Genomic DNA, 26915 nt, shown 5'->3' on the forward strand with positions numbered 1-26915 from the left:
AATGTGTGTGTCCCACGATGTTTTTTACGATAGACAAAATATGCAGACAGTAGACGATGTCACGTGCCCCTAAAAGGTATATTGAAGCATCATCACTGACTGATCGCGAAGACTCATAAGCAGAAAAGCAAGTGGCATCATAATATTATTTCACTCTGTGTTGTAGGCCCGTGTGCTCATATTTGGGTGCACGTTAAACAGGGTGTAAGAATAAGTTAGGTGATGACACTGCACCCGGAAGCACGTGCAGACTGTGTTCGCCGCCTAGGCTGTTTCCTTGTTTTGCGACAGATGGCGCTCACGGAGAGTGGGCCAAAACGCTCACTGGGGAGTGAGTCCGATTCGCATGTAGATATGTTATTGCTGCGGAGCGTCGCTTGTTTATTACGCTCGATATACACATGTACACGGACGTCAATAAATTATGCACTGTGACTCTTCTGTAATGAAATCGATTTCCTAGCTTTTGGTGCAGGCTATTTGCCAACAGTGTTTTTGTCATATAAGTGCTCCGATAGCAGCAAGCGTTGGCCGGGAGAGCGGTGGCATTTTGATGCGACAGCACTATAAATCGCCTTTCGCTGAAATTCTGGTGTTGGGTTCGGAACAAAAATCTTTGGTTCGGAACAAAAAAAAAAGCAGCATTGCACGTGAGCGAAAATTTTAGATGTTTGCAATAAAGATGCCAGCCCGAGGGCTGGTATCCCTATTGCAAACAGCTATTTGGAAAGTGATAGTTTGTGCATGTATGTGAATGCATGAGTGCCTGCGTGTGTGTGTGTGCATATAGCGCTGTCGCGTTCTGTTCGATAGCTAAATGAACGAAACACTTGGTCAGAAAACTTTCAACTAATGTATCACGACACTTACACTCGTTCAATTAAGAACTAGAATCGACACGCTACCCTTGCCAGTCTTGCTGTTAGCGTCACGCAGGTGACTCCGTTTCGGCCTCTGGCCGTGTAAGCGGCATGATATGGTGAGAAGAACTTCATTAGGTCCCGAAGGTCGACCCTGGGTAACCCGTAACCACACCCATGTCGAGATTGTCAGGCCAGTGCCATCAGCCATACCTCGCGCTATTTTATTAGGCCGCGTGGAGTGGAACTTGATGAGTGCTTATCAGACTGAAAGTGAGCGCAACCTAGAGCACTATATTTAGTGCAGCTCGACTCTCTCGCCGCCGACGCGGGACGCCGACCATCATTTATCGCGTTTGATGAGGAACCTAAAGCTGCCTAAGGCCTTAACAAACGATGTTCTGTCGTAAGTACCGTGAAGTGCTCCTGCAATGTTGCAAGACGGTGACAATGAAGTCCTAGAGACGTCTCAAAACGAGAAAGTCTGACTTGATGATATCAAGCATGGCAAACTAATTATAAAAACTTGGACATATTGAACGTAAAAAAACACGGCTGCATCACACAAATAGAAAGCACAATGATTTCTGTTCAACATTTAATTTTTCTTTGTCCATATAGGCATGAATGAAGCAGCTCAAAAAATGGCAACTGAATTTAAAACTAGAAAATACTTTTTTTGGTGTGATCAGGAACTGGCGGTAGCGCATAGGCTCGCACTATCATGTTTTGTGTTGAAAAACATCCTCCTCTTCACGTGGAGGATGCCTGTACATGCTGAAGTCGAAGCGCTCCATTTAGCATGCGTGCCTGTTTATTCATCATCGCCATGCTGTGGAGTCGCTGTCTCCACGTGCAATAAATTTGGCGTACTTTCAGTGGTCGTGTCAGGCACTTCACATGCAGTTGAACCTTTTGGCCCCTGTCACTTCGAAGAAGTCGGCAGTAGAGCCAGCTGCTATCGCTGAGCTTTCCAGGGTTTTCTCTGCAGGGTCAGGTATTTTGGCCAGCCTCGATAAATTGGCAGGCACAGCATCCGAAGTGAGCGCAGGTTTTTTTTTTTTTTTTTGGTGCGTTCAACAGGGCGTATCCCTTATATTCTGCATGATATGTGACAAAGATCGCTTCTTCCGGGAAATGCTTTGGTACACACGTGGTCAGTAGGCTGCATGGGTCTGTCAGCTTTCGGAATTGCCCTTCACCACTTATCTAATTGCTCTAGTTGACGCGGAGCCTTGTACAAGCTTCCGATGCCCCGACTTGCAATTCGGGACAAAACACCACTTGTCCATTTCGAGGCACAACCAGCGACAAGGCTACTCACGCGTACTCGGAGTCATATGCAGCGTCGAGGTATACGCGTGCACTGAATCACAAACCGCAAATCAGCAAAAACAAATGCACTGGCAATGCTCACAGGCACAGGGCGAAGCATTTCTAAATCACAAAATCCCATGCACACCAAGCTTTCAGGAAGATGTTCTTTTGCGCGCAAATTTGTGAATGAGCCCCACGCGAATAACTGGCACGCCATACAGTAGCGCCATCGCAACTCCCGCGACGGAAACTACTCGTAGCTCAAGGTCATCGGCGAGAAATCTGCCCGCGCCCTCTCTTTACTTGGAGCGGCGAGTGTCAGCACCAAACTTATTCTTACACCGTGACGTTAAAGAACTCCAAGTGATCGAAATTTCCGGAGCCCTCTATTACAGCATCTCTCATAATCATATGTTTAAATCAATCAAATATTTCACGCTGACAATTTGTTCGAAGCTAGCTTTTCCACAGTCCTCAATGTTTGATCAGTGTTCACGCCGCTGTGTCAGCGAGATCACTCGGAATTCCGAATTCATAATTCTGTCATGCATCATTTCACATCTTGCTGAAATTGAGCTTCGATACAAGTCGTTGGCGTCTAACCTCAGATTTCTTCAATTGAATTAACGTCTGCATGTTCTATCTCCAATTGACCTTGGCTTCGGTATCGAATTCCTGTTGATGGGGCCGCCGGGCTGCATCATCTGCCGCAGAGCACACGACCTTGGCCCTCACCGGACATTATAATTATTTATACACAGGTTCTTCATTTTTAGTGCACCAGGGCACGACTTCAGCTCACTGGACCTTCTAGTTTTACACAAGTTTTTTTTTTTTCATTGAATCAGAGGTGTGAAGCGGAGTTTCCCAATTTCAACAGCACATAACCTTTAGGTGAAAGGGCGGAAGATGCACACGTTGCAACGTCTACCTTAAACAGCTCTGGGCTTTACAATATAAAGCCCAGCATGCAACTCAGCATGCAGCCAACTCGACACGTGTCCACGCAAGTATTCTCTTAATCAAATTGTTAATAATATTATCTGGAATTTCACGTTCCAAAACTACGGCATGTATATGAGAGGCGCCTTTGTGGAAGGCTCCTGAAATTTGGCTCTTTGGTGTTTTTAACGTGCACTGATGTCGCACAGTACACGGACCTCTACCAGTTAGCCTCCGTCGAAATGCGATCGCAGTGGTCAGGGTCAAACCAGCGACCTTCTGGCCAGCAGCCGCGCACCTTGGCGACCGTGGAGGAGATATCGTCATCAAATCATGCGTCAAAAGCGAACAGAGGCGCCGATATAGAGAAACCTACTGCATTTCTTCCACCTTATCCGCTTACAGTAAATGCCGATCGTCGCCGCAGGCACACGTCCTGTGTCACTGACGATGAAATACAATTGTTTCGATACGATTCTTGCCAACACTCGCGAAATGTTCTTTGCAGCAGACCGAATTTTTGGGGGATCGTCGCAAGAACGGAGGAGTCATCTGATCACGTTCAGGAGTAAAGAATTATTGTGCACCATGTGTGTCTTGTTTGGCGACAGGTCCTGCGATGTGCATTGATGCCTGGAGTAGACCTTTGGATCAATGAAGATCCAGCAGTAGCTGTCAGCTCGGCTATGAAACATTGTCATTCTGCACTCTGCATTCAAAATTAGTTATGCGTTGTAAACGCTTCGCGAGCAGTCGGCGATCTCTTCTATTAGAAAAATTCGGTAGAATCCACGTACCTTGTGTATCGGCGTTATGCGAACCATGCGCAGGGGAAGTGACCGTGTTGTGATTTTTTTATATAGCGACACGCCATGAAAGGACGCTAAATATATGTATTAACACTACACGCACATACATATGTTGAAAGGTTTCACGTGTTTATATAACCAGTTGTTTGCACTTGCGCAACGATGTCAACAAAAACATGAGTATTAGCTCCCCCAGAAGCGATATGCTGATATGAAGCTCTGGTGGTTACGAAGATGGGAACCATTAATACTGCTACATAAATTGACTTTAGCGCATGACACATAACTACATTTGACGTTAATACACCGTTACAGCTGTATCATAGGAATACATATGTTACGTTAGCAAAACTGGACCGCCAGCACGGCAACTACAATTGATGCTTCATGAATATTAGGATCTATTTGAAAAGGAGTTCGAAGAACTGGCGTGTTTCTGTGGTAAAATGCTTGATTCCCATGCAGAACGTGGGGTCGATTCCTGCTGGGACCCTGACATATATTCTTTGCATTCGTCGGGTCAACGCTGCCGATGCCAGTTTTTTTTTTATTCTCACGCGTTAAAATTGCCCGTGTGTATTCCCGTCGTATCTGGGTGGACACCAAGTGTGAATTACCTGTGCCGCATACTTGCATACCTGTGGCACATACACGCCGGCGGGTTTGAGTGACTGTTGGGGGAAAGTGTTTGACGAGGTATGGGACGGGATTGTGACAATATTCATGTCTAGACCAGCGCGTCATATTCGTCAAACCAGCTTACCGTCCCATACTGTTCTTTGTTCACGCCAACTTAATGGGGTGATCACGAGAACACCCAAACGCAAGCGGCTAGATAGATAGATAATACGCAGATAACACAAAAAAGTCCTTGCAGTTCGCAAATATATTCTTCGTAGTTGATAAAGCTGAATGAATGGTGATGAAGCAAGACGATAGACAACACAAGCGCCAACTTTAAACATAATGTTTATTACCACACTCGCCTACCTATATTGTTCGAGGAAAACCCTCGCTGGCATCAGACTTGCACAAAATTAATTTGCTGTTCTTTTTCGCAGGATAAGCGATGGAGGGTTGATTCACACGTAACCGAGGGATGGGATAACCTCGGCTTCAGCAATATCATCAATTTAGAAGAGAGAGAATCAATTGAGAGAAATGCGAAGAGGTCGTCCCAAATCGTAGCAACCATATCGCTACCTTTCCCTAAGGGGGAGAGGGAGGGAGATGGAAGGGTAGAAAGGGACTAAAGAACGCACACTAACACACAGGCGTGTGCCTTCCTTATTCCATGTCCACTTGCACTACTCTTTCAGGTAAGTACCAGACTCGCCCAAGAGTTTTAGAAAGAAACAGCGCGAAAGACTAGAAAGCAGGCAAAGGAGGACACGTAGAGAGTGCTCTTGGATGTGTCCTCCTTTGCCTAGTTTCTCTTCTTTCGCGCTCTTATTCTCCAATATATCTTAGAAAAAGCCCCAAACAACCACTTTAGTCGCCCAAGAAAGAGCACTCTTTATCTCATGAGCACTTCATCACGTATCCTAAGTGATAAAAAACTGATTTTTTTTCTTGGAAAATATTTTGAACGTATGTTGTGTGGTCTTTTCCTCGAGCAATATAAGTATAAACGAGTGCGCTAATACACAAAATATTGAAAATAAGCGCTGTTCTGTGGGCCGTTTTCTTGTGTTCTCGTTCAACCAGCCTTACTTTTCTACCGTCAGTATGGACCAACAAGCTCGAATTTCTACAGAGGAGGCCTGTGTAGTATAAAATCAATAACGTAATAGCCCTTGTCTCACATGTTGCGAATGAAAGAATTCCGAAAAATATTCCTAAATAAGGGCCAGAAAACGTGCAACTGAACATTTATGAAATGCATAAGTGTGTGTGACAAACATAAAAATATTTCCTGGCCACACATTTTGATAGCGATAGATTGTGTTTGCATCGCCATAACTTTTTGTTGCCAAGAGGGGGGGGGGGGGGACCACCTTAAATTTCTTATAGGCACCCTGTTAAAATGGCCATTCTTCGCTCCCTATGCCACTGCGAAAAATATTTTAAGTGGAGGGGGGGGGGGAGGGGGGCACGTGTTCGGCCTTTTATCATCTCGCTACGCGCCAGGCTGTAGGTTTTTTTTTGTATAGGATTGAATATACAAAAATGAAGGTGTTGCTGCCACAAAATTTCCTAATGGTCATTGCCATGTGCCTGTGATGGCTGTCGCATTATGCTTGGTTAATAATCTATGTGCGTCTTAGGTGGGCGAACTCACTAATGAGTTGACTCACTCCGACTCAGGTGAAGCTGAGAGCCTGAGTGAGTCCATGTGAGTAATATTTTAGTGAGTTTCACTGCAAATAAGTCTGGTGGAAGAAAATTTTAGTGAGTGTGACTCAGACTCGGGAAAATTTAAATGAATCTGAATCTGAGTGAGTTCGAAGGGCAATATATATTTCTTGATGGAGCCTGCGTGAGTTTCGCTCATTTTTGATGACTTACGGTCATATCTACTCATCTTCAGCATTTATGTTTACACTCACGTCTACTCAAAAGTGTTCGAAAACAATATCTTTCGTATGCTATTTTAATGTTTAATAATTAGAGCGATGAATAACTTCGAAGGGTGCCTTGTACTTCTCCTCCACTAGTTCTTTCGGGAACTTCTTCGTAAATACATCGTAGGTTGTTATCTCTTGCGAGAAAAATTGCCTTACTGGTTTGGAAGCACCCGAAATTTGTTTTTAAAGATGCTATGTCAGACGGCACCAAGAATAGCCCCGAATACGTAATGTATTCGTAGTAAAGAGCAATCAGACCCCGACCGAGGAGGCTAATTCTTGGCAGACAGACTCATGAGTCGACTTATTCGGACTAACTCAGACTAAGATTGAGCCGTGAATCTGAGTATGAGTAAGTTATAGTGAGTAATGGTTTGGCGAGTTTGAGTCCGAGTGAGTCCGGCTGAAGAAAATTATCGCGAGTGTGAGTCCGAGTGTGTCTGGTTCATTAAAAATTTCGTGATCGAGTCTGAGTACGAGTGAGTCCTAAGCTCCAAATATATTTCATGACTGGACCTGAGTGAGCTCCCAAAGTTTTGCTGACCTATGGTCATACCACAAGAAACCGAAGCAAAAATAATGTCACTGTTTAGTGTTTTAGTCTCGTTCAATAATTCAACTAGGTAAATAGTATGGTGAGCTCAAGTTTAAATTTCATAATAGGCTAAGATAAATTTACGTCTCATTTAGTGGACAAAACTTCATTTCGAACGTACAGAATTCGTTTAATGGTAGCAAGTTCGCACATAGTAAGCCAAAAATAACAGCGAAGACCAGCATCGCACATTGCGTTGAATATCAAATATTTCCGACCACACATAATACCTCAACAAAACGACTCTAAGAGTCTTTGTTGCATGTATGACAACACAAACTACCCATTCTTCGTACTGCTGCTAGTATTAGATGGTTTGTTAAAGTTTGAAAAAGTAAGGATAATGGTGAATCCTAACAAACTTAAAGGAATGAGACTCACCGCTATTTGGAGCATATCATACAAGATCCGGGTCAGGTCACAGTATACCGTTGAGTTTAGTCACCGGGCTCACTGTAGAGCTACGCTCTTGAGGTTCTAGATGGTGAGTTAACCTCACTTCCACTTGCCCTCTCTTCCCCAAGTCCGAAATAGCTAAACCTCGAGCAATGTGTTAAAAGTGTTCTAGTTTGTGCAGCAGTTAAAGACGGAGCCCGTTCGTCGACGTAACGACAGTTACAACAACTGAAATCATCACTAGTTACCAATAATGAGATCTTGCGAATTGGATATCTCCCTTTCCCTGGACAATTATTGTTTCGCGCATCCCCAGCCTGGGCACTAGTCATTGTACGGCGGCAGCGGGACGTACGCGTACTTGGATCCTGTCGGGTAGTAGTAGGCGTAGTAGCGCTTCTGGTTGCGCTTTCCGTAGTTGTGGTACGGACTAAGCGTCGTCTTGTCGTGGTTGCTGCTCGATGCAAGGTGGTCTTCATAAGCGAAATAATGAGGTGGGGGGAAGGGGTATCGTCTGGCAGGCGGCGGGTAGTAGTAGCCTCTCCTGGAGTATGGTGGCGGCAGCCTTCTGTTCCAGTGGGCTGGGAAACCTTTACGTCGAGGCGGGCAACGGGTTCCGTGGCATGTTGGCCTGCGCAGATAAGATTCGATTTTGTCTGCGATGTACGTGGATGTGGACGGGAAGTTGGGGTAGCGATGTGGGTAGCGGCTCGGCCGGAATGGCCCCAGGGGACCGCCAGGGTGCCAGGGCCTTGTGCGAAGGCCCGGAAAGTTGAGGTCGTAGTTGGCGTGATAAGTAGCGCTGGTGAAACCGTCCATCGGCACGATGGCCGGCGAGAACGGAGCCCGGGCCCGTGAGGTCAGTCCCCCACCGGACACGAACGACCTGCCGCCAGAACCAGTCGGGGACACCATGACGCTTGTGGAGACTGTGGCTTCGCGCTTGGCGTCGGCTCGTCTCGGTTCCACTGGGAAATGCACCACATCTGCCGATAGCAGCTGTGGGTTGCGCACCGTCCATGCAAGTGCACTGTGACCACTGCTGTATGCGGCGAAGAGAGCGCCGCTCACACAAACCTGGTCAAGAGAAAGCAAGAAAAAATTATGAGCAATTTTCTCTAGGGCAATAAATACTTAGTTACTAAAAAACATTATTAATGAGGAAAACATGAACAGTGGTTAGGAAGGGGCCTCTCGTATATTTAATTGTATGTTTGATGAACATGGTGTTTCATGCAGCAAATGCACAAAAAAGTAGTATTGAAAATGGGCTGCGACAAAACAAAAGAGGCTACAGGAGAATCAAATTCTGTAGTTGTGCGCGCCCAAGTCAAGATGCGATTATGTAATTACGCTGTAGAGAAAGCTCGAAGAAATTTTTCGACCATATAAGGCCATTTAATAAGCACAAAAGTAATGAAGCGCATTAACGCAGTTCATTCACGTACAAATGGGGCTTTCATGACTGGAAATCACGTCCGGATCCCCTTGTTTAGCAGCGCCATATCACAGCTGCCAAGTCACCAAGGTGGATGATGCGAAATAAATCTCTAGACGGATGGCATAATACGGTCAAGAGATCAGTGCTCTTGCTTCTTTGTAGTCTTCCTCGTCATTTTTGCACTATTACACATTGCAAATAGATGTGCTCACTTGCGTAAACCCCAAAAGGAAGGGAAGAGCTTCGAAAATTTCCGAACTGCAAACAAAGGGGCCGTAAACTTCATTTGTTCTGGCTATTCGAGATGACGCGCGTATCCTTACGACACGATAAGTGCTACTGTACAATGTGAATGAATTCAAGGTCTTATTGGTGAAGAGGACTACAAGGCCTCCTTTCAATTCGTTAGTCAACAACCCAGCATTTCTTGCGAAGCCACATAGTCCTTACTCAGACTCCGCTTCCACTTGGTCTTACGTCATGTCTGTTGGAATATTCTGATCTATAGTCTCAATGTTCCAAGAAACCTTACAGTATACCCAATCGCACACATCGTTGGACAAACATTGTACATATAACTGATGCTCCTCTCCAGTAAGGCTCCACTCCCACCACAGAAAGATAGAAAGTTATGTAGATAAATAAAAGACAACCCCGTGGTGCTTCTGGTGAACTGATCAGATAAGGTCATTCCACTCATCCACAGGAAGTGCATCAACGGCACTGCATGACTTTCCAATTGAAGTCGACAGAAACGAGACGAAATCTGCAGTGTCAGTCAGGTACGGTTACCAGCGCCAGCCAGCGGCAAAACAGAAAGGAAAAAAAAGGAAGCTTGCAGCGTCAGCACTTACCGCAGTCGACCATAGCTGCACTGACCATTGTCAAAGCGTTCTAAGAGTTCGCGATAAATTTTTAAAACTTGCGACAGTATGAAAAGTCCTAAAATTTTATAGGCAGAGATTGCAGGAGCGTTCCTAAACGTAGAGCGAATACTGCTGCTACATTATTTCAACATTATAGGTTTGTTCATATCTCCTTTTTATGTTGTCCTTCGTTATCTCTCTTTTAGCCCATCTATTCATCACAGATGTCGCACACTGTGACTCACTTCGGCAGCAATGTGGTGCCACAGCACCGTTCCTCCTGTTCACCTTTGCCTCCTGTCGTAACACTCGATTCCCACTGCGCCGTGTACTAGTAGACGCTATACCCTTTGATGAATGCCGCCCCGTGCCAAACCGACACTTCCAAATAGCAATAGCCGCGCGAGCCATGGTCTCGGCGACAGTAAAAAGCACCACCGCCAACAATGTATAGCAAGAATGCGATGTGGAGTGGAGAAACATAGGGCGCACGACCTTCGGCTGTCTATTATTCTGCGGCATCCACCTAAATGAGCCGTGCACGAGGACCCCTTTGACGAAACAGGCACGTGCCCGTATAAAGACCCCACGGCACGCGTCCTGTTTATGCTTCGTGGCGCGTAGAAGACACGAGCTCTCCTCATGAGTGACTGCTTGACCCAGTATCGCACGGTATACTTATCTGCTAAGAGAGCACTCGCCAACGGAATGAACGCAAGCAGACCAACAAAAGAGACCAAAAGACACCGCACGTAGCTGCGATGGCGGCCCGCGGCAGCTATGAATAGACCACGCCGATGAGTAAAACCATGCGGGTTTTCGACCGTACCGCGGATTTTCGTCCTGTCGGTATAATTTGCCAGCAAAGACGCGTCTCACATGTTCGCTCTTGAGGGGAACCGAACGGCATGGACTTGGGGCTGAATTCTTCGCCCGACTGGTGGACACGCCGAGAGTAACGTGAGTGATGGATGACGTCCCCCGAGACGGTCATTCATCGACCATTCATGCCCAGCACCCTTCGCTGCCCCGGAGGCGGCCCCACGCAGAGGCGACGCAAGCCCGACGCCTAACGGATGCGTCAGTTTGCCTTCACCGGCGACAGGGGAAGATGGTTGGCCGGTGGAGCAGCCCTATAGACGGACGAGATTGATGGCGGTCGCAGTTTTCAGATAGCGGGCAAAGTGGGATAGTCGCGGAGCGGCCCACATTGCGTGCAGTTGCTCCGCCAATTTGTTCATCCAAACGACCTTATCAAACTACTTGTGCGCACAACGCAACAACACGCTCGGGATGACAGAGGAACAAGCACACCACAAAATCTAGACGTGTCGCGATATCCAAAAGCACACACACACACGTATATATATATATATATATATATATATATATATATATATATATATATATATATATATATATATATATATATATATATATAGTGTGAGCGCGATAAACAAATGACTCTTCATTCTCTTTAGATATCATCATCATCTGTAAATATCATCATCAATGTGATTTACTTCGAGCCTGGCTGAATAAACTGGTTCCTCACAGGTGGTGGAGGGGCTGGGTACAGAAACGGTGGGTGCGGCAGACAGCTTGACAACTTTGGCGTACGTGGGCGTCTGGCGCACGCAGGGACCGTTGGAACACGTCGGACGCGATGCGGAGGCGATCTCTTGTTTAATCAGGTCTCGCAAGCTATCTTTTGCAGAAGGGAAAGTAACTTCCCCAGTGCAGGAAGAGCAGCGCCCGTGAAGCCCTTCACGAACGATATCGCGAATAAGCACGACATCGACGCAAAAGAAGGGTGCCGGCAAACGAATGTCAGTGGCATCGTAGAAGAGGCGAAGAGACTGAAGCTCATGATGTCGCTGACAGATGGTTATCCCGTTTCGGGTGGTGGCAGGATTTTGCGTGGTGAGGGCGTTAAAGGCGACGATGTTAATGCCTTTATTAATGTGACGTATTTGGTCGTTCTGAGACATGCCGGTGTTAACGCGCTAGCACAGTGCAAGGACATCCTCAATATAAGAGGTGTAAGATTCACCCGGCAGCTGCGTGCGTTCAGCGAGCTTCTTCTTTGCTGCCTCAGCGCGAACTGTAGGGGCACAAAAATTTGACAAAGTTGCGGCACGAAAGTGTACCAGTCGGGAAGATCCGGGTGGTGGTTCCAGAACCAAGTTTTAGCAACATCGAACAAGTAAAATGGGACGCTGCGCAACTTCTGTGGATTGTCCCACCTGTTCAAATCGCTGACAAGGTCGTAGTTCTTGACCCAGTCTTCTACATCATCGCCTCGGAGACCGCAAAACACAGGTGAATCATGCAGGCGAATGTTGTTCGGCGAAGCGGCTGTCGGTGGCTGCAGTAGGACGATGACGTTGGATGGGCCAGGTTTTTCTTGGGCCGCCATGGCAGAGGGTTGTATGCGACGACCCGAGCGGAGCTCCAGCGAGAACGGGCGAGAGGACTTGAAGGAGCGAAAAGCACCGTCCGTCACTTGTGATGCCTTTTGGACTCTGTAATGCGCCCGCCACCTTCGAATGCCTGACCGACGACATATTGCGTGGTTTGAAATAGAAAACGTGTCTGTGCTATCTCGATGACATAGTATTGTTTTAATCCACTTTCTCGCAGCATCTACAACGTCATGACAAAGCCCTCACATGCCTTGCAAAAACCGGCGTACAGCTTAACGCCAAGAAATGTACCTTTGCTAGCAAGACAATCAAAGTTCTAGGCCACCTCGTCACCGAAGAAGGAATTCGGCTGGACCCTGAGAAGGTTGCTACCATCCTCGATTTTCCTCATCTCGCACACTGCCGTCACCTGGCCCGCGTTAACACCGGCCTCTCTCACGACACTCAAAAATCTCGCTACGACTCGTCTCGCTGTGTCGTGAGTTTTTCAACTGGTGACGAAGTTCTTTTATGGACTCAACTGCGCGTCCCCGGCTTATGCGACAAATTCATCAGTCGCTTCATTGGGCCGCACACGGTGGTCGAACAAAAATGTCCTGTCAATTACCGCGTTTATCCTCTTAGCACTAATCCTGATCATCGTTGCCGAGGGACAAAGATAGTGCACGTATCTCGTTTAAAGCGTTATGCACGACGCATTTCATAATACTGTCAAGCGACCAGGCGGCCACTTTCACCGCGCGGGGGAATTAGTGTGAACGCGCCAAGCGAATGATTCTTCATTCTCTTTAGATATCATTATTACCTGTATATTTTCATCATCTGTAAATATCATCACCAGTGTGATTTAGCTCGAGCCTGGCTGAATAAACCGGTTCCTCACAATATATATATATATATATATATATATATATATATATATATATATATATATATATATATATATATATATATATATATATATATATATATATATATATATATATATATATATAAGGAGAAGAAGTGTATACCTAAGGGCTCGTTTTTCCGTGTTTTGACACAATAATAATGACATCTAAAGGACAATAATGCCAAGAAATGTATAGCGGAAGTTATTAGAACCAATTTATTGTTAATAAGAAGAAAGAAAAAAGGGGGAAAAATACCTTGCCATGAGCAGGCAACTTATTTACTTCACCCAGTTTTCTTTCTTCTTATAACATTACATTGGTTCAAATATTTTACCCTATACATTCCTCGACATTATTGTCTGTTATATGGCATAATCTATATATTTATATATATATATATATATATATATATATATATATATATATATATCGAAGGTTGCTGGGGGGTCGCAGAGACCAAAAGGCATGACCTTGTATTGGTAAAGGCCATCGGCCATCGTAGGGTAACAAACCAAGTTGTCTCACGATCCATTTCGTCTACAGCAATTAGCCAGCAGCCAGACCGGAGGTCGAGACATGAAAAGAAGGTGGCGCCATGGAGACAGTCAAGTGCGTCGTCAATACGTGGAAGAGGATACACGTCTATCATGGTTATTTTGTTGAGGTGCCGAGAATCAATGCAGAAACGCCAGGAGCCGTCTTTCTTTTTTACCAAGACGACTGGGGAGGCCCAAAGGCTTGACCATGGTTCGATGATGTCTTTCGCTAGCATGTTGGCTAGTTTCTTCTGAATCACTGCTTGTTCAGAAGCGGACATGCGGTAAGGCCAACGGTGGATGGGCGCAGGGTCACCAGTGTTGATTCGGTGCTTCACAATATTAGTCTGGCCCAAGGTACGATCACAGATATCAAAATTATCACCGTATAAGCTCAAAACCCGGCAGAGAGCGTCGGCCTGTGCAGGTGAAAGGTTTGATTGATTGATATGTGGGGTTTAACGTCCCAAAACCACTATATGATTATGAGAGACGCCGTAGTGGAGGGCTCCGGAAATTTAGCAGGTGAAAGGTCGGCTTCAATAATATTTCGAAAGATGGCTTCGGCAGAACCGGGTAACCGTGAGTCTTCGGCTTGGTCCGGAATAGTTACAGCGACAACGTTTAAGTCATAATATTTTAGGCAGTGAGTTGAGCAAGCGACATCTGGTAGGGCAATACTTGAGGAATGAGGTCGAAATGTCTCCGTCGGGAACTGGTGGGGTCGATGATAGACAGACATATGTCACAGCTCGAGGCGGCAAGCGAACAAAAGTGGTTGGACCCAGGCGGCTGACGGCGTGTTCACAGGCATCAGAAAGCAGGGGAAGGCTGAGCGTGCCAAAAGAACAGTCAATTAAAGCCGAGTGTGTCGACAGGAAATCAAGGCTTAGTATGAGGTCATGGGGGCAACGAGCTACAACGCCAAAAAGGACTACGGCGTGACGACCAGCAGTGTTGACACGAGCAGTGCACATTCCGACAACTTCTACGACGCCACCATCGGCAACACGTATGGCTTGAGTCGTAGAGGGCGTCATGATCTTCTGCAAACGGTGGCGTATATAGATGTGCGCTCATCAAAGATAGGTTGCGTAGCAATATATATATATATATATATATATATATATATATATATATATATATATATATATATATATATATATATATATATATATATATATATATATATATATATATATATATATATTGCCGCGGTGGTCTAGTGGCTTTGGTACTCGGCTGCTGACCCGTAGGTCACGGGATCGAATCCCGGCCGCGGCGGCTGCATTTACGATGCAGGCGGAAATGTTGTAGGCCCGTGTGCTCAGATTTGGGTGCACGGTAAAGAACCCCAGGTGATCGGAATTTCCGGAGCTCTCCACTACGGCATCTCTCATAATCATATGGTGGTTTTGGGACGTTAAACTCCACATATCAATAAATCAAACCATATATATTTCACCCATGACATATTCCTCGATTTCACATCACTATGTGACTGCTGTTCAAAATACGAGATAGTTATAGGGAATCAGCGTAGATATCTCTTCTGGTGTGGTTGAGATTAAAGACCTCGGTTTGCGAGGAAGCATTTATTATTAGTATTTTTAATAAGTAGCATACATGCACTTCCCCCATCAATACTGAAACTTCTAGCCGGCACTCTTTTAACGGATTTCCAGGTGTACGCTTCAGCTGTAAAGCATGGAATACCAACTAGCCCAATCCCACACCATGCTTCAGTACGCTTCAGGCTGAATTCACAATCCGTCTGGTGATTCCCACAGGCTGACTTTCTTATTATGGTGTAATTGCTGCATACAGCTGCACACTCATGTGCACATATTTAAGTGCATTTTGTAGAAGGCCACATTGTCTAGGTTAATCCAGACTCCATTGCTGTCATATGTTTCATATTCAGATTGTGAGTGCAGTCGCATCAGTTAATTTTCTAGTGACCTTATGACGCATAGCTTTTTGAGGGCGCTTCAGCAGGTTTAGAGAGAAGCAGAGAGAGAGACAGCTTAACTGTCTTGGGGTGGGGGGTAATGTGTGTGACAACAGTACCTTCATTCGACCAATAAAGTTTTCTACAAGTAGAGGAGGTAACAAGTATGGCAAAGCACACACACACAACTAGAAAGGTTGATATCGAATAGTTTCTGCGCATTACGAGCGTTCATATACTCATCGTTACTTTTATAAATTAGCCCGTGTAAAAATGTAACTGTATAGGAGAACTAGATGGCTCTGGCGGCTTTACTCTGAGTTTGCTAGAGCATGTCAGTAAGGTAAGACTGATGCGTATGCTGTATGTTTGAAGCAAACGCTAGAGATAGTTTAATGAGTGGATTAACTGCCTGTAGCTGAGTGTTTGAAGTAGCAAAACGTATGCGGCGTTTTAACAGGACAGGCTTCTTAAATAGAGAAAGGGTGGGTTAAAGAACGAAATCATTTTATATTACGACAATACAAAATCATTATGATATGGCACTGTCCAGGTACTATGAAATAACATTGCCAACGGACAGTTGCAGCCTGTCGTTCAGCCTGGTTTTTATAAGAAACACTTGCAACAAACACCCACGTAGCGTCTCGCGTTGGAGTCTCTGTAGGTCAGTGCCCTTTCAAAGTTGCATTCTGTGAGTTTAGATATTTTAAACAATATGGCACTCCGCAAGGATTGTACTGTGGCGATCGTCTCACGAGTTATGAAATGGTTCTATTGCGAGAAAGTGGTCGATATTTATAATATAACGTCACGCACCTCACCGTACGAGAGCCAAGCTTTGCACCACAGACAGTCACACGCGTCATTGCCTCTAAGCAAGATGCACTGCTTGCAGTGTCCCCGTTCGTGACACATTACTTCAGTTATTCATCTAAAGCGCACTGCGTAATACCCGTAACTGGAAGGTGGCGGTGGGGGCGGAGTCACCCGAAAGCCGAAGCGTCAATAGCAACAGCAATGAACTCAAACATTACAAGTGAGGTTCACGGTAGAAAACCAGCACGTGGTTATGAGTGCGTTTAGTTATAAGATGATGGGTTCACCGAAATAAGTGTTGCGCTTCAAGTCAACTTTATAGATTCAGATGCACTGATGTGATTTTTCAGCCAATCTAAGCGCATATGTTAAACGGCAATCCACGTAAAAAAAGAAGGAAGTAATGGGGGATGGGCAACTACAATTTAAAATTTCAATTAGAGTTACTGGCATTCGGATTAAAAAATCACGGCAGTTAGTGCTTTCAACACCGTTACCAAGCGTAGCATAAATGGCAATTAATTCCCATCGCATGTTCTTTTGGCTATCGATCGCCCAGAAGGAAAGACCGAAACACCGACCAAAGCTGAGCCAAGTCTTTAAATGCTACAGGTTGTTGGGGAGCGTAGCAATTGGAGCCATCGTCTTAATTTACGCCACCAAAGAATAATGACCAGTCAGAAAATTATTTAAGCAGCTTTCCAAACTTATCACTGCTTATTCGGCTATCCTGGCTTTGACTAGAACATGAGAGTGAGCGTTTGGAGGGTAAACTTCAAAGCATGAAATCAGAAGCGTCAGCGGATGGGCCAGATTACACGCACGCATTTACTAATTAGGAGTGTTTCTTATCGTGCCAATTCCTACCGCTAAACCAGTTAGTGGAGAGGGCTGCACGGGAGGCGAAAAGCCAAACTCCTTCATACGAGTGAGCCGCTGTTAGAGCGATGCTCGACGAGCATGTGGACAAATAATTCATGTTTCTGGGGAATTCAGGTTTCTGAGGACAATTTTTCAGGTTTCTGAGGAATTAGCCTTTCAGCTACAACAGCACCAGACACTTCAGATGCACATTGCGATAACTCCAGGGGTCACGATTTGGAAAAGGATGGAACTATAGAGGGCGAGAAGACGAGTGGTGAATAAATAAAATATAAATAAATTATGAATTTAGTCTTAATTTGTTGCATAAAAATAAGTCGAAACCTTTCTCTGGGAATGTTTATAATAGTTGAAGGGATTAATATTGTAGTTGTGGCGTTCATGAATATAGACGGTGTGAGTTTTATAATTGAGAATATTGGGAGGACAGATTTGTTGATTGTTGACCAAGTATTAGAGTAGATTGATTTGCGTTTGACATGTTCTACCTAACTCTTCGGCAGAAGGGGGTGACAGAAACGCAGCCGAAACACATCATGTATGACCCGTGTGTGTCAGCCGAGCTCCTCACTCAAATTTCTTTCGAGACGCGCTGCAGCAACAGTCGACGCCAGCGTGAACTCCAGCACGGCCTCCAAAGTTGCACTGGTGCTGCTTTGACGCTTACAAAACACCGAGAATCAGTCCATGCATCCGTGCACAGGATCGTAGCCCAGCGAATATAGCAACCCCCTGCGGCATTAGGTCACCTGGAAGTCCTAAAAGCAGCACGCCAAGCTGCACGGAAAGTCTTCACATTTTGTCTGTCTTTCTTTTAAGGTGAAAGCCTGGTATGCCTCATAAAACACAAAAAATGACCGTCGCAGACGGTGGTGTCAGCGCGAATGATGAAAAAATTCATCACATGACGTCCCCATAGGACGTCATCATGACGTCGCAGATCCGAAAATGTTGTGACGTTCTCACGACGCCACACTAGATGACTTCATCACGCGACATCGTGGCTAGATCGAAGGTGTGCCCATTACGGAGGCATTGCAAAGCGAGGTGATAGGCAGAACGCTTGCACTGCCTCTGATCTTGGGGGGCAGTGCAAAGCCACGTCAGGTGCAAAAGTACCTCGGAGGATGGTGGGGGAAGATCAATACCCAGTCTGAGAACAACAACAACAAAAATCAAGAAGGCGGCTTTTGTCTTCGAGTTGCACGAGGAATCCTGCAAGTTTTATTTTTTTCACAAATCTAGGAAATAAAACGGCTTAGATACACTATTAAAAAACTGATCAAAGTGTGTGATATAGGTTGAGAATGGTAATCACATCACAAAGAAAGTCGAGTGGAATGTTACACTTTTTGTAACATTTGAAGGCCTGCTGCTCCTTTAGGTAATACAATCAAGGCCTACACTTTTTGCAAGACATTACGAGCTACAGTGCGAAGGACATGCATTAAATTAGCTTTATGTTCTCAGTCAATCGCATTGTTGATCGCGAGCGAGACGAGGCGTGGCAAGACAACATTGGTGTGTGCGTGTTAGGTCTTTCACGACGACTGCGGCCCTTTGTTCGTCACAGGCCTACGAATTGTTCCATTTTAGCGGAACGTCATATCCGGATGATTCAGCGGCAAAGAACGGCCGGAATAAACGATGCCACTCTTGCTGGACATGCCCTACGTGTATGGAATGGGCGTACAGAAAAAAGGGCTCTGAAATTTCTGAAGAGGTGGGAGGGGAAAGAAGTTCAAAAAGTTTAATCATGCCTCGGAAACAGGATAACCTATGGAGTTCTTATCAGCGGTAAAAATTAAGTAGCACACTCATACTGGCACCAAAATTTTTTGCACACTTGCCTGCACTAATTATTAAAAAACAAGAGAACACTTAGTACGACATGAATTTCGGTGAATTGCATTCTTTTTTCGTATAAATAAAAAGAGAAACAGAAAAGAAATCCTTCTAAGTTTCATGCTCAACGAGCTACCCACAGAGTAGGTCACCGTTTATATTCAAGAACTACGCATTGCACGAAATATGATGCCCTGTTAGGAAATAAAAGTTTCAAAGATGTTGAAGGTTTTGACTCTTGAATGCAAACTTAGATGATGAAGCTAATCTCATCGTTGACGAAGTAATATAGTCACCGGTTGATAGCGGTGTGCTGTCCTTGAGACTAGTAGGCTCTTCTATTTGTTTGGAGTCAAACTCAATGACATCAGTGTTGTACACTGAAGAAGGACATTAGTACAAACGTAGGTACTCGAAAACTGTGCGTTTTATAGCAGACAGCGACCCAATCAACACGAACAGTGGTACTTCATATTCTACTCTTAATGAAAAGTACGTAATGTGGTTACTAAATACGCTTCCAAATTAGAAGAAGCAATAGGTCTTGATATTCTGGCCATTATATGAAGTGGTGAGGTTAAGTTTAACTAAGTGGTTGCTCACGCTAGGTAGCATTTTAAAGAGGGTGTTCACCTTGTCGAGAAATATAATCGAGAAATATTATCGAGTCAAGAGCGTCGAGAAAGGAGCTGCCCACAGCAACGTTTTATTTCCGAATACGTTGTCAATATATATATATATATATATATATATATATATATATATATATATATATATATATATATATATATATATATATATATATATATATATATATATATATATATATATATATCACTTGGAAGGGAACATGCAGTTATTTTTTAAACGCAGCTTACACCTGCAGAAGCAGAACACGAAGGGACGAAGCCGGAAGCTGGTCCCTTCGTATTCTAATTCCCTGCGCGCTGCGTTTTACCTCGTTATGCACTTTCGATCATGTGGCCTCAACTTTACCATCTTTCAGCCCTGCTACTGTTCGTAAATTCTTACAAATCGAACCATTTATCAATGAGGATGATATAAAGGTATCAGTGGTACTCACCAGAAGCCAGCTTCTGGGTGATCTGCGGTGGCATCCCATGTCGTTATAGGAGTCTGGTCAATGTCTCCGTTTATCACGAGTTAACCAAACGGCGGATTGCAGTGGAGCGCTAAGAGTCCGTAGGGCTCAGGTTTCTTTCCGCGACATGCCTCTCCCTGGGCTTCCGGCACTTCGAGACGGTGGGCGGTGTCAGTCGGCGCGGCGGCAACAACTCGGCCTGACACCGGGCAACAAGATGCGCCGGTGTGGGCCGTTGTTGTCGAGATAGCCCGAGTCCCGAGCGCCACTTCTCGCGGCGTCCGAGAGGCACGCACTGTGCTTTATAATCTCGGCCACCGCCGCTGGCGTGGGACGCCGTTACAGCAGCGCAAAAGAATGAAGTCACGCTCCAGGGGAAATCCGGATCCCTCCAGCACACGCTACCCTTGACCACCACCCGCGCCTCGGAACGCGTGTCAAGTGCAAGGCCCCTGCTGCCTGTGAGGGCGCACACATACACACACACGCTCAGGCCGTTGCTGCGAGGAAAGCGACGCGCGATAACCGGGTCGTCCCGTTCTGGTGCGGCGGCCGCGATGGCCTCGCGAGGCTTGCTGAGCGCAGCAGAGCCTGCAGAATGGCGTGCCTTTGGGACCCATTCGTGACGCCCCGGGATGCGTGCAGTGAGATGGGGGCGTCCCGCCGCTATACCAAGCGTGCATTCGGGCCCAGTGGGACACAGCCTGAGTCGGCAGCCCTGCATGAATTGCCCACTAGAGCTGAAACGGCACCGAAATCCAATCCACCGGATTCCGTAGTAGGCGCAGGAGCCAAACGGAAGAAAACCTGTCCGTTCATCATGTTTCGCTTGCACAAATGACGTACTGCACAGAGGAGAAAACCGAGGAGAAAACTGCGTGCACACGAACTTATAGCATACGAGGTTTGTCCGAGCCGCAAGTGCGTAGTTTGGTACGAGTCGAGATCACTAGGATGATATATTCATCCCACTGCACATTGCAGAGTCAGAGGAATAGAAAAGTTATTAATTTTATTTGGCAACCAAAATAGTAGTCCAGACCTATTCATTGGGCTCTTCTGTCCTGGCCCAAGACATTGTTCGCATTCTGCAACGAAAAAGATTGCGATATGTTTCCGCACTTACCACTGAGCGAGCCCCTTGCCACCGAGTTTTTGTGGGGGAGGAATTTTTCGAGAATTCACTATTAAAAATGTCAAGTAGTTCATTTTTTCTTTCGTATTGTCAAGCAAAAAAAAAACGAACAAGAAGAAAACGAATTCGGAGCGGAATCGTAGGGAGTAGACGTAGTAGTAAACTTGCCTTGTTTATATGCTTCGTACGTATCTAAAATGACTTGCACTTTGTAAACACATGCCTACGAAACCACTTTTACTGCAGCGTCTCTCAATTTTGCGTGAATTTATTGGGTTTTTACGAGTGTGAATTTTCTTTCTTTATTAAGAGTGATGAACTTAACGACGTTTGAGCTTTACAAAGAGCTCTATTTGACTACTGATATGTTTCGTGAAATGATGCAAAGTGACATAATGTTAAAATAATGTTTGTATGCTGACGAGGAATGCTGTTATCAAATATACAGAAATCTTAGATGTATAGTTATGTTAATTATGCAAACCAAAAACGTGTTTAAACTATAGTGAAAAGTTGGATTTTTTCTTCTTCAATGTGTTCTGTATCCATGTATAAGTGATATGTTTACCAAAACAATCCGCATCTCAAGCTATAATGTCGTTCATTGTACAACTCTATCTCTTGCCTGTAATTTATGTGTGTTATGATTGCATGGATCCATCTAGCATTCTGCTGAAAATACAGATGTTGCTAACACGTTTTTCTTTACTTTATGCCTTACTGTATGATTTTTCTTTACCTGCAGCACGCCTTAATGATGATAAGTGTAAACTTTAAGGACCCTGGTTGCCAAATGCTGTCGTATGCTTTGGTCGCTTGATGTAACGCAGACAAAACAATGTATAAAAAAGAAAGACGTAGCAAGTGAGAAATGGAAAAAGAAGAAAGAAAGGGAAGAAATGGAAATTTGTTGACAATAAATTGCAATAAATAAAAAGCAGACAGAAAAGACTGGAAAATATAAAAAATAAACGAGAGCGAGCAAAGAAAGAGAGGGAGCAACACATGCACTTGTATCACGTGATACAAGTGCATGTGTTGTACATAACACATGCACTTGTATCACTTGTATTTTAATTCTGAATAAATAAATAAATAAATAAATACACTAAGAAGGCTGACCAGCTCCGCACTCCCTTCAGGCTTGGCGCACTTCCTAGTGCGAAGCTGCTTGGCATTTTTTTTTAATGCGAAGCATTTCTTAGCGAACTTCGGCGACCTTGAGCGTATCTATCTATCTATCTATCTATCTATCTATCTATCTATCTATCTATCTATCTATCTATCTATCTAGCCGCTTACGCTCGGGTGCTCTTGTGGTCACCTTCTTAACTTGTCGTGAACCAAAATTAGCATAGGAGGGTAAGATAATTTGACGAATATGACGCGCTGGTCAAGACATGAATAATGTCCCAATCCCGTGGCGTGCGTCGTCCAACACTTCTCGCAAGAGAGTGGCACATACTCACGGGTGGGTATGTGCCGCTGGTAAGCGGGTATGTGCCACAGGTGATTGACGCTCAGTATCTACCGAGGAACGACGAGAGCACACATGTGCAATGTTAACGCATACCCGACATCGGTAGCCCGACATCGGTAGTGACAACCCGACATCTGTAGCGTCAATACCCGACATCGGTAGCGTCAACCCAACGAAGGCATAGAATAAATGGCAGTGTTAAGAAATACCTAATATAGGCAGCGTTGGCCACTCAACGAATGTAAATAATAAATTTCAGGGTCCCACCAGGAATCGAACCCAAGTATTCTGCGTGGCCGTCAAGCATTCTACCATAGAGCTATGCCAGGTCTCCGAACTACTTTTCAAATAGACGCTAACCTTCGTGAAAGGTCAACAGTGGTTGCAGTGCTGCATGCCCAATTTTATAAACATTACATATTTACTCCTTTCATGCTGCCGTCACGTCGGGTTAACGTCAATTGTGGTAAGGTGCCATGCGCTAAAATTGATTTAAGTAGCAATGTCAAGGGCCAGCATCTTCGCGAGCATCAACGCTTCATATCAACTTCTTCTGGTCTTCCTAAAACACATTTCCAGCTGACATCGTTGTGCAAGTGGAAAAGTGGTTATATAAACATCTGCAACTCTTCAACATATGTCTCTGCGTGCAAGACTTGTACATATATTCAGCGTCATTTCATGACGTGTTGCTCAATAAAAAATTGCAACATAGTCACCTCCTCTCCTTGTGCTTCGCATAAAGTTGATTCCCAGGTACGTGAGATCTGCCTAATTTTTTTTTCAGCTACTGCTGAAATAGTCAACAAATCTGTACTCGAATATTACGTCACTTTGAAGAAACCTTCAATAATGTTCTCAAGGCAGCCGTTCCTTGGAAGATGCAGACATGGTCCTTCTCTGCGCTTATTGGGGGCGAGGCCCACCACTGGAGGCGCAAGCACTGCAATCGCTGTGCCGTGCTGGGTTGGATCACGTGATGTCGCCTCGCCTTGGCGAAGGAAAGCTGGCGCTAGGACGCGTTGTTTTTAGCCCCAACGTCGTGATGTTGTGATTTTCGAACAGCGTTTTATTGCTCTGACTTAGGTACGCGCACTTCTGCAGACTACACAATGCGCAAAGTCGCAGTAAATGTATCCGCTGGCGTGCCACAGTTCGCTGCGTATGCGATGCCACTGTCACAGCCGCTAGCAGTGCCACTGTTACCTGTCTCGTTTTTCATTGTGGTTGTTATTTCAAGCCCATAGAGTTCATAAGAGCACAGACCATAAATGTTCATATAAAAGCACATCGTTTCAGTTTCCGCTTGGAAGCCTCATTGAAAACGAAAAATGAATGTGCAAACAGTTTTATTATGTATATTTTAAAATAGCACGTAGAAGCGTATACATTTGCGGGAAGTTGCCGTTCTTACATTGAAAAAAATTGCACCGTTGTATGAATTGTCAGAGTCAAGATAGCCCGCAAATGTAATTCTTTTTCCTTTATTTTCGCGATTTTCACCTTATTTCGGTCTCTTTCGTGGCCAGTTGCTTCTGCGTGTTCGAGCAGCGTGTTCGACGAAACCTTCTTTCTTACATCATACATGTGCCGCTCCAGTCTTTACTAAAGCTTTCTTGTCTCGCCACCATCCTCCTCCTCGGTCGTCCGTCCCCGTATGTGTACCCCACCACACGGGCTTCCATCCGCCAGTGGTGGCGTAGCCTGGAGCTGGCACACCAAGCCTGTGCCCCCCCCCCCCCCCGCCTCCCCAAAATATTTCTGTAGTACATGCGCACAAAGTAATGGTGTACCACCGCTGCCTGCCCGGGCCGAGCTCTAATCAAAGTGGTGCCCCATTCTAAAAAATTTTTCCTAATACCCCTGCCATCCGCGACTTCAGCTCACAGATTTAATTCCTTGCTTATAGATTACGTCTGCAGAATGGGCCATAGCCACTGTCAATTCCTCTCAATGTTGTTTTGATCTACAGGCGAAAATGTTCTTAGATTTGAAAGCTGGTTCATCTTCTAAGAGCTGCCGTGAAATATTACACAGCTTATGAATGAATATGTAAAAAGGAAAAAAACTGGACATTGGTAATTTTATTGAAACATGAAATTGCCGTTTAGGTCACGGTGCGCAAGACCTCGCAGCATGCACATTTAAGGAGGCAAAATGATACGACTGGCTGATCATATTTTTAAACAAAATTTACCTTTTCATAGAAACTCTGCAACTGAGCCAATCTTTCATAATTTGCATCCTTGTGTGGCTCGAGGGCGATTGAATGTGCAACGTGTGGGCACCATAGACATTTCGCACAATAAAGATGCACAACCTAGCTATACCTCTGCTGTTCTCCTGGTGGTAATAAAATTACGTGTGCCCGAAATGCCAGAAAGAGACTTATGCGGGAATTGGGACTCTGTACCTAGCTTGTATCCACGTCATATACTTTCTTCTATGTCAAGGCAGTCCTGTGTATCTAACGTAGGAAACGCAACAAAGCAGAGCTGATATATTCAACCTGCGTCAAAGTACACATGTTCAAGCTGCATGACAGCACAGCGATAATTACTACTCTTTTTTTAAATAATGCAAATTGTGTTTAATGGTTTAGTTCTACTTGGTCGCCATCTCTAACCTGGCCATCACTTATGCACAGTCACTGAAGACCAAAAGGACTGTACTGTAACCTGTGAACGCTTACGAAAGAGAATGAGTGGTTCATCGGAAACCTCTACATAAACAAGTTCGCCCAAGAAATCTTTGCACATAAGTGTCGATGCTTGAGTATGCGATCTTAAAAAAATTATCGCGATCTCGACATGACAGGGAAAAAGCGAAACTATTTTGGTGCGTCCGTTCAAACTTCATATCAGCGCTTTTTACTATACGTGTGTATGAATGGCACAAATAGACTTCTGCGTGCCGACGTCGGAAGCAAATGTGGCGAGAGAAACTACTTTGAGAATTCCCATTCGTCTTGTTGTTTGTCTACACATTGTGGCTGGGCGAGAAATCTGGCCATTGAACAGTTACCTCTAATGTGAAATCGTAGCTAAAAAAGAAACACTGAGCAAGACTACAGAGTAGCGAGAAGAAAAATAAAATGGTCTAAAGCTTTCACATATTCTTAAGCAAGAAATAAAAGCGACAGACTAAAAATTTGCTATATTGCTCAGCGTCAACAGTTCGTTTCTGGTTTTAATCAGGCAAATGAAACTGTTTGGACACTGTGAGATGTACCCGCTGACAATGGGAATGATCCACGCTATCTTTTTCACTTTCTGTCATGTTTAATGCAGGCTCATTTCATAGGCTATGGTCCGTGTGTCTGGCACTTCTCTAATGACCTCAATATCAACAGCCTCAATATGACCTCAATATCTCCAATTACCTCAATATCAAAAGCGCGTCTTATGATATATATGCCGGGCACCGTGGGCGGCTTGCTCTCTATGAAGAAAAAAAGAAAAATATACACTGTAAAATTCCTCAATCACTTGCATTATCTGCCAGCTTAAATAACATTACTGAAAGCCCATATTATGTCTCGAGAGCACCAGCTCACAGCGTATTTTGGCCTCAGCATGAACCTGGAGAACAATAGCAATAAGTCATGTTATGACAGCGTATGATTGCTCTTCCGTATAGACTGCAGTGCTATGGCACCGTGGGAAGCTGCTGGTATCAATCTGACACTTTGTCTATCCGTTGCGCCTACACTTCCCGCAGTGCCAGTGACCTCGGCCGTCCGGTGCCTTGGACCTTCACGCGAGAGCCTTCAGCAGCCGCTGGCACTGACAGGGCCCGTGGTTCCCGCTACGCGTTCCTAATCTCAGGCACTTTCCCCGTGCATCGGGGCTAATTAACGGCTAGGGGAAAAGCTCCGGAGGAGATGTTTGATCGTGAACCGGAGACGCGGATCACGCTCGGTAAAACGAACATCGTCCACTGCGTCCGGCACACACTAGAGCGCCGAGAAATGGGGCACCTCGTCGGCACGCCTCTCTCCTCGCTCACGCAACGCTGACTCGGTGTGTAATGGACGTCCTCGACACAATGTCT

At 45.1% G+C, this 26915-nt stretch overlaps 2 protein-coding genes across 2 annotated transcripts in view; one reads left to right on the forward strand and one right to left on the reverse strand.

The window, feature by feature from the left end:
* LOC119162172 (neuromedin-K receptor-like) overlaps positions 1-26915 on the forward strand; it is a 412470-nt gene that overhangs the window by 328939 nt on the left and 56616 nt on the right. The window lies entirely within an intron of this gene.
* Positions 4880-20727, reverse strand: LOC142776158 (uncharacterized). Its single transcript, XM_075879316.1, has 2 exons — positions 20230-20727; positions 4880-8563 (listed from the first exon to the last, which is right to left on the reverse strand). The coding sequence occupies exons 1-2, from the start codon at positions 20266-20268 to the stop codon at positions 7811-7813; spliced, it is 792 nt and encodes a 263-aa protein (XP_075735431.1). The 5' UTR covers positions 20269-20727; the 3' UTR covers positions 4880-7810.

This window comes from Rhipicephalus microplus, chromosome X, assembly GCF_043290135.1.
Source record: "Rhipicephalus microplus isolate Deutch F79 chromosome X, USDA_Rmic, whole genome shotgun sequence".
NCBI lineage: Eukaryota > Metazoa > Arthropoda > Arachnida > Ixodida > Ixodidae > Rhipicephalus > Rhipicephalus microplus.